Here is a 16,756-nt window from a genome sequence, read left to right on the forward strand (position 1 = left end):
TTTTTTACCTTAGTTATTTCTTCGCCGCTGTTTATTTCTCTCTGCCCTTTTTACATTTCTCTATGCATTTATGCCTCATTATGCAAATGAGGAGGGGGTGTGTCCTAGAGAGTCAACTTCTGCTCATTGGTTGGCTTGGCGGTCCATCTCCTTAACTCACAGAGCTCAGAGTACTAAGTTAAATGTTCTCTTTTCTGTTGCTGTTGTTCAATAAAAGTACGTTTTAAGATCATTTGAGGCGAGAACCTTATACTTTTAAGCATCACCATATGGCCCATTCACAGATTTAATGCGTAATTTAAAAGAAAATGTGACGAACTTGAGAGGACCGTGGCAACCAGCGGAGCTCCGAAGCTGACGGCAGCCAGGTCTATAGCCAGGCTATGATGGCGATTTTTTGTTGTATTTGGCAAAGTTTGGCAAAGTCCCTACTCAAGTTCTAATGACTTCAGACTCGACATCAGACTCTCCTCCTGTAGATTCGACCGATGTAGTAAAATGCTTACCAACACGCCTCACACACGGTTATGCCGAGAGAGGGCCGCTGCAGATGTGCTGTGGTTAGACCTGGCTGCCGTCAGCTTCGGAGCTTTGCTGGTTGCCACGGTCCTCTCAAGTTCGTCACATTTTCTTTTAAATTACGCATTAAATCTGTGAATGGGCCATATAGTGATGCTTAAAAGTATAAGGTTCTCGCCTCAAATGATCTTAAAACGTACTTTTATTGAACAACAGCAACAGAAAAGAGAACATTTAACTTAGTACTCTGAGCTCTGTGAGTTAAGAAGATGGACCGCCAAGCCAACCAATGAGCAGAAGTTGACTCTCTAGGACACACCCCCTCCTCATTTGCATAATGAGACAGAAATGCATAGAGAAATGTAAAAAGGGCATAGAGAAATGTAAAAAGGGCAGAGAGAAATGTAAAAAGGGCAGAGAGAAATGTAAAAAGGGCATAGAGAAATGTAAAAAGGGCAGAGAGAAATGTAAAAAGGGCAGAGAGAAATGTAGGCAGAGAGAAATAAACAGCGGCGAAGAAATAACTAAGGTAAAAAAATACAAAGGAAGAATAAAACAGACAAAAATATTATAACATGCACATAAATAAATACTTAAAAATATAAGTAATTAAAAAATAAAGTTGAAGATTATAAAGGACAGAAAAATAAATAAGGTAAATATTACAAAGGCAAATAAATAAAGAAGCTAATTAAGAGTTATATACATTTATGTCTCACTTTTTTGTTGGCAATTAATTGTATGCTTATACATTTATTGAGCATTTATTTATTTCTGTATTTATTTTTAAATATGGCAGAGTTGGTCCTTCATACTATTGAACTAAGTGTATCATTACTTGCAAAGTTAACAAAACAATGCCTGTCCCATCACTACATGCTTATCCAGAGGGAGTGAACTTTTTAAGTCAATGACTCAATGCAATTGGCTAGAAATCCTTTGAAACCTTCTAACCAATCTACCTGTATGATTTTATTACATTGACTCTTTCAACTGCTTTGAAGTGACGTGTTGTGAATTGGGGACTATATGAATAAACTGAAGTGATATTTAACTTAAGCCAAAAAAAAAATCATGAATCTTTAAGGCATCTTTATTTATGCTGGTATGTATACATTATTTTGCTGATGATATAGAAAATATTTTGATTCAATCACATTCAAAATCATTTATTTTCATTATAATTAACAGTTTATGTTCAAATATGATAAGGGAAGAACATATTAGTTTATGTATCAAATATTTTGAGACTAAACAAGATCCTTTGAAACCACATCATGGCACCCCCTTTTGTTGTTCAGTGTTCTATTTCAGAAATAATACAGCCAGTGGATGGACAATCAAAACTTGTCTGTAGACAAAGGGGAGGCCATGGTACGAAGACCACCAAGCCTCTGTGTCAGGGGCTAGAGATGAAGAGCTGTATCTTTTGCGTCTCCAGGGTTTTCTTTTGGCCGAGCACTGCCTTCTCTTAGCCCTCTTTCACTTTGGCAGCTAGTGCAGAATTCTCCAGACGGATTGCCCTGTAGTCATCCAGAATCCTCTCCAGGTTAGTCACTGTTTTATTACAGTTTTCTGTCTCAATCTTTAGAAACACAAAGACAAAAAGAAACTTAAATGGATTATTCAAGTATTTAGACATGAAGTTTTGTGAAACATCAGCGGAGATACAACAGTGTCGATTCTGTCACAGAGCCTCCTGCTAGGAGAAACTGACGGTAATGTACCAGATGAAAAGCTTACCGGTACTGTATGGGGGTGCAAATAATTAAAGCTTTTTAAGCTAAAAATGTAATGTGTTTTGTTACACTTATTCAACAGTTTTAAAACATCCAGGAACTATGTCAAACCGTGATATCAATTGAAGCATTTTGCTGATATCTCCCGGCTGCATAGACAGTTCCTGCAAACAGAAATAAATTAAACAGCTCATCAATCAATAAATCAATCAATCAGTCTCTCAACATTATAGAAATAATGTTGACAGACTGGTCAACACTGATCAAATGGGCAAAGAAGCACTTCCTGCAGAGGATGAGGCGAGTCCACCTGGCCCGACCCATTCTCATGACCTTCAACAGAAGAATCATAGAGAGCATTCTGACCAGCTGTCTCACTGTGTGGTGTGGAGGCGGCAGCATAGACTGGAAGAAGGTGAGGAGAGTAGTGAGAACTGCAGAGATCATCGGGGCTCCTCTTCCCTCCATAAAAGACATTTCATCCCAGCGCTGCATGTCCCGAGCCAGTAACACGCAGCATCCGATGCAGGTCCAGTAGATTCCGGAAGAGCTTCTGCCCAAGTGCCATTAGACTGCTGAATGTTGTATATAATGGGTTTAAAAAAAAGGGGGCTGAATGTTGGAAACTGTAAATCATATACGAGTCTTCTGTTTACATTTGATCACCACTTTTAAATTTTATCACTGCTGCACTTTAGAAATAGAAATGTCTTGAGAGCTGTACTGAACAAAACGTCTTTATTTGTACACTCTGTTAGTACAAAACGACAATAAAGGCTGTCAAAGTCTGTCTGACAAAGTGGAGGAGTTGGCAGCTTGCATTATAGTTTCTAGTGGCTTGTGATCACTCTGAACCTTAAACCAAGCCAAAAACCATTGCTAGAAACTCCTTTTCTATTTGAACATAGCCATATTCTGTTATTGTAAGTGTTGTGCTAGCAAAAGTGACTGGCTTGCCCATCTACAGTCTATAGTATTTCAAGAGGCATTTGTTATTGCCTTTTTCAGATTACGAAATGCCTCCTCTTGTTTTGCATTCCAGATCCACACACTATCTTTGTGTGTCAGGTCCCTTAACACTTTGCAGTGATCAAACAGATGCCGGCAGAACTTGGTTAGGTAATTAACCACACCTATCAGTCTGCACTGATTTTACATCTGTCAGAGCAGGTGTCTGCTCCACCGCACGGACCTTCTCTGGGTCGGGTTTGAGTCCGTCCGCAGTCAGGCGATGTCCAATGTATATAGTCTTCTGTTTTACTCTAAATTTTTCCACATTCAATTTTATTTTTATTTTTTCGATCTTGCTCCACTTACTCATCTGTCTCTTCCTGCCCTGTTATCAAAATGTCACCAGCTATGATGTACAGTCCAGGCAGGTTGTCCAGCACTTGCATCAGTTTTCTGTGAAATATTTCTGGGACAGTACTTATTCCCATTGTCATCCTCAGCCATCTATACCGACCGAATGGAAATCCACTCTTGACATCACATACTGTGAACTCCTTGGCTTTCGACAAGGGATCAATACATACCCTGGGCTTGCCATTTTTGTTTTAGTATGACCACCATCCTGCGCTAATCCAGTCTGTATTGCTTTCCACAGGTGTAATTATTCAATCGTGCAGATCCTGTAGCTCTCCCTTAAAACCACTGGAACACATCTCTTTGGTAGCTCCACTAGCTTTACTGTCCTGTCGATCTCCATCTTGTGTTTCCTCTCTAAACAATCATCTCCACTGAACACATCCGCATACGTTGCCTTGATTTCCTCCATAGACCAAGGTCCTGTTCTGGGTTTTTCTGCAATCGTAACTGTGCTAACAATAGTCATGATGTTTTCATACTGCACTTTAATCAGATTCATTGCCTCACTGGCTCTCCTCCCAAATAAAGGTGCTGCATCATCTCCATTTAACACTTGGAACTCTAAGCGGTAAAGTTTGTTGTTTCTTGGGTTTTCGTAATTTAACTTTACATCTCCTTATGGATCTCATCTTGTTTTGTTGTAAATAACAACCACACTTTTAGTCTTTCCCAGCTGGATGTCTGGGTTTAGCAGGTTGATTGGAATAATGTTGCAACTATCCCGACAGTTTATTTGGAATTGGACTGTGTCATTTACCAGCAGCATGCCTGCATAAAGAAGCTGAAAGAATTTAACTGTGTCTGTCTCTTTTCAATGTTTCACGTCTTTATCTTTAGTACTCTCTGTCCCCAAAGCATCCACTTTTCTCCATCTCTATTACTGTGACAGGAAATATCTTCCTATTCATCGTTTACACATTCTGTCATTATTTTACTTACATGTTTGTGGCTTCTCTGGTCCATTTTTGCTTTACCTCTTGCTACAAAATGGTTCAGCACTGTTTTGCTTTCTTTAAACTGGAACTGAGCTCCTCGAACACCATTCACCTTTTATGTGACTGAGCTGGCGATTTTTTTTTTCCACATTATCTTTGGACAGTTCAGCAGCTGTGCAGACTGCAGACACGTGTCAAGTGTGAGTTTTTCCTCATAAAGCAGTCATTTTCTCATGCCTGCATTGCTACCTCCACACACAATCCTGTCCTGAATCAACAAATCCCTCGATGTTCTGAAGTTGCACATTTTAGTTAGCAGTCTTAGCTCTGTGACGTAGCTGTCAATGCTCTCGCTGACACCCTGATATCTACAAAAAAAAAAAACAATATCTTTCCACAGTCTCATTTGTGCTGGGCTTAAAATGGTCATCAAATTTCATAATTTTCTTGAGCCTCCAATCAGCAGTAGCTGTATCTCCCCTTAGGGTGTTCAAAAGGTCTTTGCCCATGTTGCCGACTAGATAACTGAAGAGTTGTACCTCCCGTTCGTCATTTGCTCAAGCCATCGTTTAGCCCATATACAGCAGAAAGTCGTCTCTAGAGCTCTTCCATGTCTTTTCAATGTCGCTGGGATCCAGAGTTAGTGTCTGTGGTGGCTTTAGCCCATCCATGTTGCCGTGCAGTAGTCACTCTTCCAGCTAGCCGAAGCTAATGCTAGGTGACACCAACTGTGGTGCTATCTTAATCACTGTGATCCAGACTGACTCCACACTGCTGCCACCATGTTTTATTCTTGTTCTTTCTCTTCTTATGTTTACTCAAATACACAAACCTAGTTGCACAATAATCCAACAGGGTCAGAACTTAATTAATAATTGGTGGGTACTCTACAAACAGTTCGGTCAGGCACCACTGCTAAGGCTGATTCCAAAACACTAACATATCTGTGTGCAAAATATGTATAACATTAGTTCCTATTGTTACAGACTAACATGTCCCAGTGGATTTTGGACTATCTCACTTGTCGCCCACAGTATGTGATGGCACAGGGCTGTGTCACAGTTGGTAGGTTTGAAGTACGGGGGTCCCGCAGGGAACAGTGCTGGCCTCCATATTTCATGTACGCTCCAACTTGTGTAACTTGTGTACATGGTACTTGTTGATGGCATTAAAATCCTTTCTAATAGCATTAAAATAGCTTTCAATTAGAGTCACTCTTTCCTGTCTGAACCCTGTGAACGCTTAATTTGATATGGCATATTTAAAAAATCCCACCATCATCCAGCATATGTTTAGTTTCTGCACAAATATTTTTTTTAGTTGTAGATTTTCTTAAGAATTATGCTATAATTTCTAGTTACCGATCTGTTGCTACTATATTTTAATTTGACGAAACGGAATTTCTCGATGTTCTTTTTCCTGTTTGGTGCAATTGCAATAGCGGATCTTAAAATAGCTTGGCTCCGTATTTTGGCGGTGAAGGACGGAGAAGACGTACGTGGATGGAGACGTGTGGAGGAGTAGCAGTGGATTTGGAACAGCTCTCATTTATTTACATGAAAGACAAGAGCTCTGCACGACGTACGTCAGCGGGGCGGAGCGCTGACGGAGTATGTGGAATCTGGGGGTTAGGTGGAGACACTTCGGAGTACAGACAGTGGAACCAGTGGACTGGTGCTAGTAGAACCATCTCCTGGATAATTTGACGGAAAACCAAGGAGCTAATGGTGGACTTTTGCAGAAGCCGATCCACTCCCCTGACAGTGGTGAACATCGTGAGGAGACTAAGATCTTTTGGAATGCAGGGGCACCCTTAAAGACCTTCTTCTTCTGTTTTGGCATCAGCCATCTTTTATGGAGCCGTCTGTTGGAGCAGTGGCTTATATGTAGCTGAGAGAAAGCGGCTGGATAAGCTGATCAGGAAGGCCAGCTCTGTGATTGGATGCCCTCTAGACTCTGTGCTGAAGGTGGAAAACAAAAGGATCGTAACTAAATTTACATCTCTGTTGGATAATGTCTACCACCCCGTGCATGAAGCTGTTGCTAAACTGGAAAGCTCCTTCAATGACAGACTGCTGCACCCTAAATGCACCAGGGAGTGTTATCATAGATCTTTCCTCCCAGCAGCTCTAAGACTTTATAACCTGATGGTTATGGAAGATGTAAACTGTTCAAAACAACCTTAGTAAGTTTTTACACTTATGCTTTATGATCATTTTAGCAGTTTCTGACAGTTAAGAGAAGAGCTGCTAGGTTAAATCACACAGCCTGGCTGAATAAAGAAACAAATCTTTAATTTAGACTTAGAGAACTGCAGCAGCTTGAAATGACAATTTCCAGTCCATAAAGTGCAGCAGTGATCAGTGTGCGAGAAAAAAAAAATGGTGCGAAGACTCATTGATATGGAAGGTCAGAGCATTAATATATATGGTGCAAATATTAAGTATTTTGGTTTAGTGTTATTAGTATGATGCAGGGTTTGTGACTTAATTTTTGTTTTTTCAATAGTTAAGCAGTCTGTTGGCAGTGGGGAAGAAGCGGATGCAGAATCTGCTGAACCTGCATCGAATGCTGCAAAGCCTCTTCCCACAGGGCAGCAGGGAGAACAGTCCATGGTGGGGGGGTTGAGGGGTCTTTTATGATGTTACAGGCTTGGGACACGCAGCGCTGGGATGAAATGTCTTTAATGGAGGGAAGAGAAGCCCCGATTATCCTCCCTGCTGTTCTCACTTTCTTCCAGCCTGAGACACTGCAGCCTCCACACGACTCAGTGAGACAGCTGGTCAGAACGCTCTCTATGGCGTTTCTGCAGAAGGTCGTTAGGATGGGTGGGAGCAGGTGGGCTCTGCTTATCCTCCGCAGGAAGTACAAGCACTTTTGTGCCCTTTTGACCAGTGAGGAGGTATTTACAGTCCAGGTGAGGGGGTCTGTGATGTGCAGCTGTAGAGGTGCTACTGTCCACCTCTACAGCTGAGCTGTTGATGAGCAGTGGAGCGTGGTTAGGCCAGTTGTTCCTGAAGTCAATGGTGATCTCCTTCATCTTCTCGATATTCAGGATCAGGCTGTTTTCTCTGCACCCGCCTACTATCTGTTCTACCTCCTATCTGTAGTCATCTCTGATAAGGCCCACCACTGTGGTGTCATCTGCAAAATTCACAATGTGATTGGTGGTGAAAGCTGGGGACACGGTGTGTTATTAGAGTGAAAAGAAGGGGGCTCAGGACACAGCCCTGAGGTGAGCCTGTGCTTAGGGTGATGACATCAGAGCTGTTTTGTCCAACCCAGACTGACTGAGGTCTGTTTGTGAGGAAGTCTAGCAGCCAATTGCAGAGGGGTGTATTGAAGCCTAGCATGTTCCAGTTTGCCTTTCAGATGCTGTGGGATGATGGTGTTGAAAGCTGAACTGAGGATGTGCAGCTGAGATCTCGCGAGAGCTGTGTGCGTAAGTAAAAACTGCGACATACAGGTAATTCAAAAACAAACAATTCCAGTCCTGGTAAGTAAGCCAATAAATGTAAATAAAACAAAGCAGATTTAAACTTTGACAATTGTACCGTATTTCCGAGGGAACAAACTGGAAGACGAGACCTTGACGAGCCTGGAGAACTACCTGGACGAGTGTTTTGACAACATCGTGATGGGGAAGCCGAGGAATCCCACATCCACAAACACACCGTCTACCAAACGATGTCAGTCTAGTTCAACCAGTGCTGCTTTACCTCTACTTTGTCTCCAGACCGGTGGTGCGCGGTGCGGTGCATCGTGCGCGGGGGGCGGTTTGGGAGTGGAGGGTTGCTTTGTGTGGGGCGGGGGGGTTTGGGGGGGAGCTTTCCGCATTCGGCACGGCCGCCCTCCTCTCGGCGGCCCATGGCCGAAGCGGGGTGGGTCATGCTGCTTTCGCGCCGGGCACGGCGGGAGCGGCGGGGTCGCGTCTGTTGCTTTCTTTTTGCTGCTTGTGCTGGCTTCTGGCGCGCGGCTGGGTCGGCTTTGCTGCTCTGGCTCTCTGGCGCGGGCCGGGTGGGGCTGCTCTCTCCTTTGTTTTGCCTTGCAGCTGTGTTTGCTGTGGTCGGTGGGAGTGGAGTGGAGTGGTTTCGTTGTGTTTTTGGGTGGGGGAATCCGCCTGGGGGCTTGGTGCTGTCGGTCCGTCCATATCGGCCTTCAGTTGTTTTTTCTCTCGGGGCCGCTCGGGCCCCCGCGTGCTGGCGGTGCACTGTCGGTGGGGTTCCCGTTCGGCGGGCTTGTTTGTCTCCTGGGAGGGAAGGCATGTTGATTTTTCTTGGGAGGAGCACCCTAGCGACCCTCAGGACTACAGACAGGTAGCACTGAAGTCCCATATTATGAAGACCTTTGAGAGGCTAGTCCTGGAGCAGCTAAGGCCCATGGTCAGGCCCTTCACTGATCCACTACAGTTCGCCTACCAGCCAGGCCTGGGGGTTGAGGACAGCATCATCTTCCTGCTGAACAGAGTGTACAATCATCTGGACAAGCCGGCGAGGACAGTGAGAATCATGTTATTTGATTTCTCCAGTGCCTTCAACACCATCCGCCCGGCTCTACTAGGCGGAATTTTTTTTTGTGTGTGAGCGGGGGAATCAAAGCTTGGAATGGGATTCGGGATTTGTGCTTTGCTGTGTTGTGTGGCTTTCTTCTTCTTCGGATTGGTGTTGTAGGACCGGTGTCGGGGGAGGGGGGGGGGGGTCATTCGGGGGCCGGTGTTGGGGTGTGGGTGTCGGTGCCGGGGTTTTTTGGGCATTGCCAGGACCTACTGCTGGGTGGGTCCGAGGTGGGTCCGGGGGTCTGGGCCGGTGTACGCCCGGCTGTCTGCCCCTGCTGCCCCAGCCTCTGGTGTGCCGGGGTGCCTCGGGGCCTGTTGGGCTGGGGGGGGCATGGACATTAACAGCTATGGCAGATGCTTACCCCTTCAGGGGTTTGCACTCTGTAAGTGGGGGAAGGGGAGGGAGGGGGAGTGGGACTGATCTCGGCCTGGATGTCTTTTGTCGCTTGTGTGGTGAGTAGTTTGAGGCCCCGTCCACACGAAGTCAAAACGAACACGAAACGATAATATTTTCCAGAACGTTTGTCGTAAAGACGGAGACGTAAAATAAATGTGATCGTCCACACGAATGCATGAAAACGCTGCAAAATGTATGCCAGGCCTGTAAGTGGCGCTGTCGTGCCAAAGCAAAAATAGGAGACGAAATGTTGGGCATGCGCACTAATATTTATACATGGTTGCCCTGTGGGTCCATTTTTGTGGTTCAGTCAAATTCAGGTGCTGAACTATGTCGTCTATATTGCTCTGTTCTTCCTGGAGATATTCCAGAAGAAGAAGATTCTGTTGTAAGCCCGACAGCAGGGTGAGTAGCATGAGCAGCAACTATTCGACACAGTACGGCGCCATTGTTGTTGTAATACTGTGTCGCGCATGCGTGTTTAGAGGCGACGCATGCGTGTAAAAAAAAAAAAAAGAAGCGGTTAGAGCTTAAAGATGGAAACGCGAAAACGGCGTTTCAAAATCTTCCCACTCTGAAGGCTGAATAAAAAAAAAGATTGTTTACAGACCCCGAAACGCCGGCTTCGTATGGATGAGAGTTTGGTGAAAAATTTGTGCGTTTAGGCCAGGGTTCGGCTTCGTGTGGACGGAGCCTGAATGTTATTGTAGGGGAGGGATTAGATCTCCGGAGGGGTGGTGGGGGGTGGTGATAGAGGGCTCCATGTCTCGGTCCTGGACCGTGCTGTCCCCTGGTGGGGCGTCATCCGGGATGGGGGCTCTGCGTGTTGCGCGTGGGCTGGCCGGCCGGGGTTCTCCCCCCCACCTTATTTATTTATTATTATTTTTTTTGTATTATTATTATCATTATTTTTTGTATTTTATTTATTTATTCATTTATTTATTGATTTTTTTTCTTTGTGGATGGACAGGATGGGGGAGGGTGGTGGTGTCGGCCCTGTGCCTGGCTGGCTGGTGGGTCCTGCTGCCGGTCCCTGGCCCCCGTGCTATGGTGGTGAGACTGGTGGGGCCCCCCTCTCTGGAGGGGCTCTCGGGGAACGGGGGTGCCTATTGGAGTCAGAGGGGGAGCTGGCTCCCTGGGAGTGCAGCAAGCGCCCCAGTCCTTTGCTCCCCATCCCCGAAATCCTCCCTATGCCTGCTCCTTCACACTGCCACACATGTAGGTTTTTGGGGAGGGGGTCGTTACTGGAGGGCCCCACCTTCTTATGATGTCCCCCACCCCAATTTTATTTTGCATTTTAGACACTTCCATCTACATCATTTTCACAACACACATCTATGTAGGGTATTTTCTGGGGGGTGGGGGTCAAGGCCACCTGGGGGGGGCTTATTTTATGGGCCTCACCACGGTCGGCCTCCTCCATCCCCTCTCGCATCTAGACATTGAGGGTTCAGGGTTGTCGAAGGGGGGGGGTGTTGGCACCGTCTATCTCCCGGAGGGGGGGGTGGACTGTGCCGGACACCCCCTCTTGGTACTCAGTGTTGTTTTAATTACATCTGAGTGTAACACGCATGAACACCACATTTTAGCAGGCGCAGGGAGGATCGGGGTCTTCTCACACCCCTGTTCTCCAGCTGCCGCCCGGCGTCTGGGGCCTGGAGGAAGAGTGAGCCACCTGGTTCGTGGTTTTGGCTGGGGCCAGCTGCGGGGCCTAGGTGGCCTGCCGGTGGTGGGGCTGTCACCTCTGCTCTCCACAAAGAAGGTTGGAAGGAGGGGCATGAAGTGCCTGGTTGAAATAGTTTTTTTTTTTTTGGGAGGGTGGGCGGTTCTGGTTGGGTGGCCTGCGCGGGATGGGTGGGCCCCGGTCCCGGAGGGGGGCTCTTGCTGGGGTTGGCCTTGTTCTGGTGCCAAAGACGTCTAGATTAATATCTAGGTATTCATTCATCCTTTGTAAAAGAACAGAGCAAAATTTGCAAAATGTAAAGGATGTGTAAAACGCTGTGTTGAATTATGATTAACACATCAAATGGGTTACCATGGCGGCGCTCCAAGGCAGCGGCTAAGAACAGCTCCTCTTGACAATTTCACAGAATATGCCACTTAAAATGATAAAAACTAGACTTCAAACCCGCATCTATGATCGCCAACGCCTGCTGGAGCTACGGTCACAAAATGTTTTAAGTCCAGACATTTTTGACAGTTTAAAAAGCTGCAGAGTGCTACGGACGGATCTCAACAACACAACAGCGGAACGTAACTGTCAAAGGAAGAGATGTGTGAGATGGAGAAAGCGAGGTTGCAGAGGAGGGCTAACTGTGAAGCTAAGGAGAAATCATCACAGACCTCCGCTTCCATCAATCCTGCTCTCCAACGTCCACTAGCTGGAAAACAAAATGGATAATCTTTGACTGAAACTCTCATTAAAGGAGATTAGTAACAAAGAACATCAACAACAGCTGGTGTAAAAATGCTAAATCGGTCACCAGCTTCTGCTCTCCAGGCATCAAATTTCTGTTATTTGCAGACTGTTCTATCTGCCAAGAGAGTTCAGTGTGGTTAGCATCACTGCTGTTTACGTGCCCCCCAACGCTAATACAAAAGAGGCCATGAAGACTCTATACTAGGCTATCTCTGAGCTCCAATCTGCATACACAGAGGGTGTTTTCATCATTGCTGGGGATTTTAACCAGGCTAACTTGAAGACAGTTCTCCCTCATCTTTACCAATATGTGGACTTTGCAACTCAGGGTGAAAACATTTTAGACCTTTACACTAACATCAAAGATGCATTCAGAACAACCCCCCGCCCCCACCTCGGGTCATCAGATCATCTCTGGGTTATGCTTATCCCTGCATATAAGCCCCAGCTGATCAGGGTTAAACTGACAGTTAAAGAGGTCCGGGTGTGGTCTGAGGGCGCCATGGAGAAACTCCAAGACTGTTTTGAATGCTCTGACTGGAACATCTTCAAGGCTGCAGCAACATATGACAAATGGATTGAGGAGGTCAGCATCAAAAAGAATATCACCATCCGGGCCAACCAACCACCCTTGATAAATGGAGAGGTTCGGAAATCACTAAAATCACGGAACTCAGCTTTCAAGTCTGGTGATAAAGAGCCACTGAGAACAGTGCATATCAACTTAAACCGTGCCATCAGATCAGCGAAGCAGAACCACAGCCAGAAAATACAGGATATTTTCCACGACAACAACACCAGGAGGATGTGGAAAGGCATTCGGATGCTCACGGACTATAACACACACTCCCCCCTGGGAGATGCAGCAAACATGGACTTCCTAAATGAACTGAACAACTTCTTTGGAGGTTAGAAGCACTAAACGACACAACACTCCGGCAGTGAAAGCCAGGGGGAGGAGACACTAAACCTGGACGTAGCTGAAGTGAGGAAAACTCCGAGTAGGGTAAATCCAAGGAAGGCCCCAGGGCCTGATAACATACCTGGGCAGGTGTATAAAGAATGTGCAGATCAGCGGGCTGGTGTCCTCACAGACATCTCTAACACCTCGCTGCACCAATCCATAGTGCCAGCATGCTTCAAGTCTGCCATCATTATTCCCGTCCCAAAAAAGCCTCAGGTCACCTTACTAAATGATTACCTGCCTGTCGCACTGACTCCAATCATAATGAAGTGCTTCGAAAAGCTGGTTAAAGAGCACATCGTCTCCAGTCTGCCGCCAACATTCGACCCGTTCCAGTTCCCCTACCGACGGAACCGCTCCACTGAGGATGCCATCTCTGATGCTCTCCACCTGAACCTGGCACACCTGGATTTGTTCAGCCACAGCCTCGCCTTATAATTCTTTGCTTTATCATATGTATGATCTTGTACCAAACAAACGCCTATACTTCTAGTTTAATAAGGCGTATTGATGTCATGCTTTCACTTTTCATTTCAGGACAGATAGGGGAACAATGTGTTAGAGCTGTTTTTGTACAAAACATTTCTAAACAGACACGGTACTCTTAAAGAAAAGAAAATCGGCAAAAGGTGCAAAATCTGTAAAAGTTTGTGTTGAATCACAGTTAAAAAATCAAAAAGTATAGTTGATACTGATATGTCTGTTTAACTGTGACAATGCTGGCTATAAGGAACGATTATATTAACTTTCATGTTTCTACAAAAAACTATGTTGCCATGGTAACCATGTAAAAATGGGGTCATTTTGAAAGGTTTCTGTTTGAAATTTGACCGAATTGATGCCAAACCATACATGATATAAAAAAAAAATGCTTTCAATTTCCGCACTAGCAAGGTCTGATGATGATATGTGCCTGATTGATGTTTGTAAAGCCAACAGTTCGGAAGAGGCAGTGATGCGATGTTTGGCCACCAACTCCATTACTATCCTGGCTTAATCTCCTGTATGATGTGCCAAACAAATGCCTGTAACCCTGGCATAATAAGTCATACCGATGTCATTCTTGCACCATTTGATTCATGACCGATAGGGTAATGAAGCTTTAGGGCTGTTTTTGTTCAAAATGTTTCTGTAAAGACAGCACTCTCTGTGAAAAAGAGGGAAATTGGAAAAATTGGAAAAATGCGTAAAAGTTAGGCAAGTGGGAAGCTTCGAGAAACTCACTTCAAGGCACTTTCACATACCTAGGATAAGATGTACACAGGTATCTGTCCAACCAAGGCTGTGCGAGTAGAACTCCAAGTCTTTTGCGATGCATCTGTGAAGGCCATTGTTGCCTACTTGAAAGCCATCCAAGGAGACACAGTGGACGTCATGGCAAAGGCCAAACTTTCCTCCCAACCATTCCCAGACTTGAACTGTGTGCAGCAATATTAGCAGTGGAAATAGCTGAGCTGATTCGGGATGAACTGGATCTAAAAGCTGGAAGCCACCAAGTTCTACACTGAGAGCAAAGTTGTCCTTGGATAAATTTACAACCAGTCCAGATGGTTCTATGTGTACATCCACAATCGTGTCCAGCGTATGCGCCAATCTACCATCCTTGAACAATGACACTACGTTAACGCCAAAGACAATCCGGCTGACCTGCCATCCTGGTCTGTTCCAGCAGCACGCCTTACTTATAGTCCTTTTTTATATGGTTTTACCCAGTTTGAGTTAAGAGTAGTAAATAACTTGCTCCCAGGAAAAGAACCGATGAGGAGGCCCCTGGGGCGCTACAGCCTTTACTTCCAAGGGGACAAATCCTCCTCACTTTAACAGGATCCTTGGAGGCAACTATTCACAAATGCATCACCCGTCGCAGACTTAGAGCACGGATGCAGGAACAACAAATGGCAGATTTGCCCGCGGAGCTCCTTACAACCTGCACTCCCTTCACGTATGTGGTCCAAGATGTTTTCGGACCCTGGCATGTCTCCACCAACCTGAGAGCAAGTGCTGGGCCATACTATTCTGCTGCATGAGTTTCAGAGCAGTTCACATTGATGTGATTACCTCAAGTGACATAAACATGTTGAGGTGTTTCTTTGCCATAAGAGGACCAGCCAAACAACTGAGGAAAGACTGCGGCAAAATTTTCATTGAGGCCTGTAAAGAACTTGGGCTGAGCGCAGACCAACAGGACAGCACAATGCAGAGGTACTTGCACAAACAAGGATGTGGAGTTCATGGGAGCGCATCATTGGGGTAGCCAGAAGAATCCTTGATTCAATGCTCTGTGATCATAGCACTCACCTAATTCATGAAGTTCTGAGCACACTAATGGCAGAAGTGACCACAATTCTAAATGTAAGATCAATAGTTGCAGTATCGAATGATCCAGAGAATCCATACATCCTCACACCATCGATGCTGTTAACTTAGAAGGTCGGCTTCCCACCACCTCCGGGTGACTTCACAGACAGGGACCTACTCACCAAGCAACGGAGACAAGTGTATCCAACTTGTTTGGAACCACTGGAGACAAGCGTACCTTTCAACCCTACAAAGCCTCAAAAAATGGACAAGGTCCCACCAGACCCTGCAAGATGGTGACATTGTCCTCCTCAAAGACAACCAAGCTGCCTCAACAACTAGCCTTTGCCAGTGGTCACAAAGGCTATTCCAGAATCAGATGGAAGAGTTTGTAAAGTGGAATTGATGACAACAAGGAGAATTAAAGGGGTCATAGAATTATTATATAGGCTATTTGGTGCTGGCCCTTAAGGTCTCTGAAAAGGGTGTGTAACATCGGATGGGCTGAAAATGGCATATTTGCTGTTCTATGAGCACTAATGCAAGCCTGGTTATAAGTCCTAGAATGAAACGACAGGTTTTCTTCCTGTTATGGTATGCTCATGAGTATTTAGATGAGCTGTGCACTGATTGGTTGGTTTACGACAAGAGAAGCTGCTGAGCAAAGACGCATCATAGCAACAAGCACTCACTCACTGAAACATCGAAATTGTTGATATGGTAAGGTGACCAGACGTCCTTCTTTTCCCGGACATGTCCTATTTTTCATGCCTTAAAAATTTTTTCAGCTGAATTTCTAAATCAAAACACACTGGGCAGTCGAACCGAGCCGTGAGCTCCAGGGCTGGTCCGGAAACCCCGGCGGACTAGGGCAGGGAGCCAGCGGGTGATGGAGCGACCAAACCCGACCCGGTGATGGTAGCCTGGAGAACGGCAGATGCTTTAGTATAGGGTCTGGTAGGAGATCCCTCAGGAAACCATCTGCCACCTCATCAGGAGCTACCTAGGCATTGCAGGGAGATTATATAGGCACACACAATACCAGGCCTCATTTTGATGTGTTTTAAAGACATTACATCAAAGTTGAATTAGCCTGTAGTGCGTTTTTCCACCTTAATTTTTGTGAATCACTTCAAAGCCAGGCCTCCATTGGTTAATAAATTTCATTTCCGTTGACAACGTTTGTGATTTTGTTGACAGCACATTCAACTTTGTCCAGAACAGGGCATTCAGTGTGAATATTTTATTCATTCAGACTGAGGATGTGTTATGACACAGCTCAAAAATCAAGATGATTTCCCTTAGACTGATCAGTTCTTGTATTAAAATGATACAATCAGCCCCCAGCTTTGTTAGGGTCAAAATATTATTGAAGTAAAAAATTCCAACTAGCCAGATGAAATTATATTTTGTGTTTTATTTTTATCTGCTCCCAAGTCCTCCTCACCCCTGAGGGGGGTTACATCGATGAGACATGATTAATATGTTGCAGTGATTGGGATGCATAGCTGTGTTAAATGATGTGTAAAGTTGCTCGTTTACGCCATCAGCAAGCCTTAGCC

The 16,756-nt window shown here is 45.2% G+C and overlaps 1 protein-coding gene across 3 annotated transcripts in view; it reads right to left on the reverse strand.

The window, feature by feature from the left end:
* Nucleotides 1-1,594: 1,594 nt before the first annotated feature.
* The window catches only part of ccdc22 (coiled-coil domain containing 22), a 77,134-nt gene continuing 61,972 nt past the window's right edge, over nt 1,595-16,756 (reverse strand). For all 3 annotated transcript variants that reach the window (XM_038273844.1, XM_038273843.1, XM_038273845.1), the window contains one exon: nt 1,595-2,104. In XM_038273844.1, coding sequence (XP_038129772.1) covers nt 1,991-2,104 — 114 coding nt within the window. In that variant the 3' untranslated portion in view covers nt 1,595-1,990. The remainder of the gene's footprint in view (nt 2,105-16,756) is intronic.

This window comes from Cyprinodon tularosa, unplaced genomic scaffold (genome assembly GCF_016077235.1).
Source record: "Cyprinodon tularosa strain WSP-4 unplaced genomic scaffold, ASM1607723v1 ctg892, whole genome shotgun sequence".
In the NCBI taxonomy this organism is placed as follows: domain Eukaryota; kingdom Metazoa; phylum Chordata; class Actinopteri; order Cyprinodontiformes; family Cyprinodontidae; genus Cyprinodon; species Cyprinodon tularosa.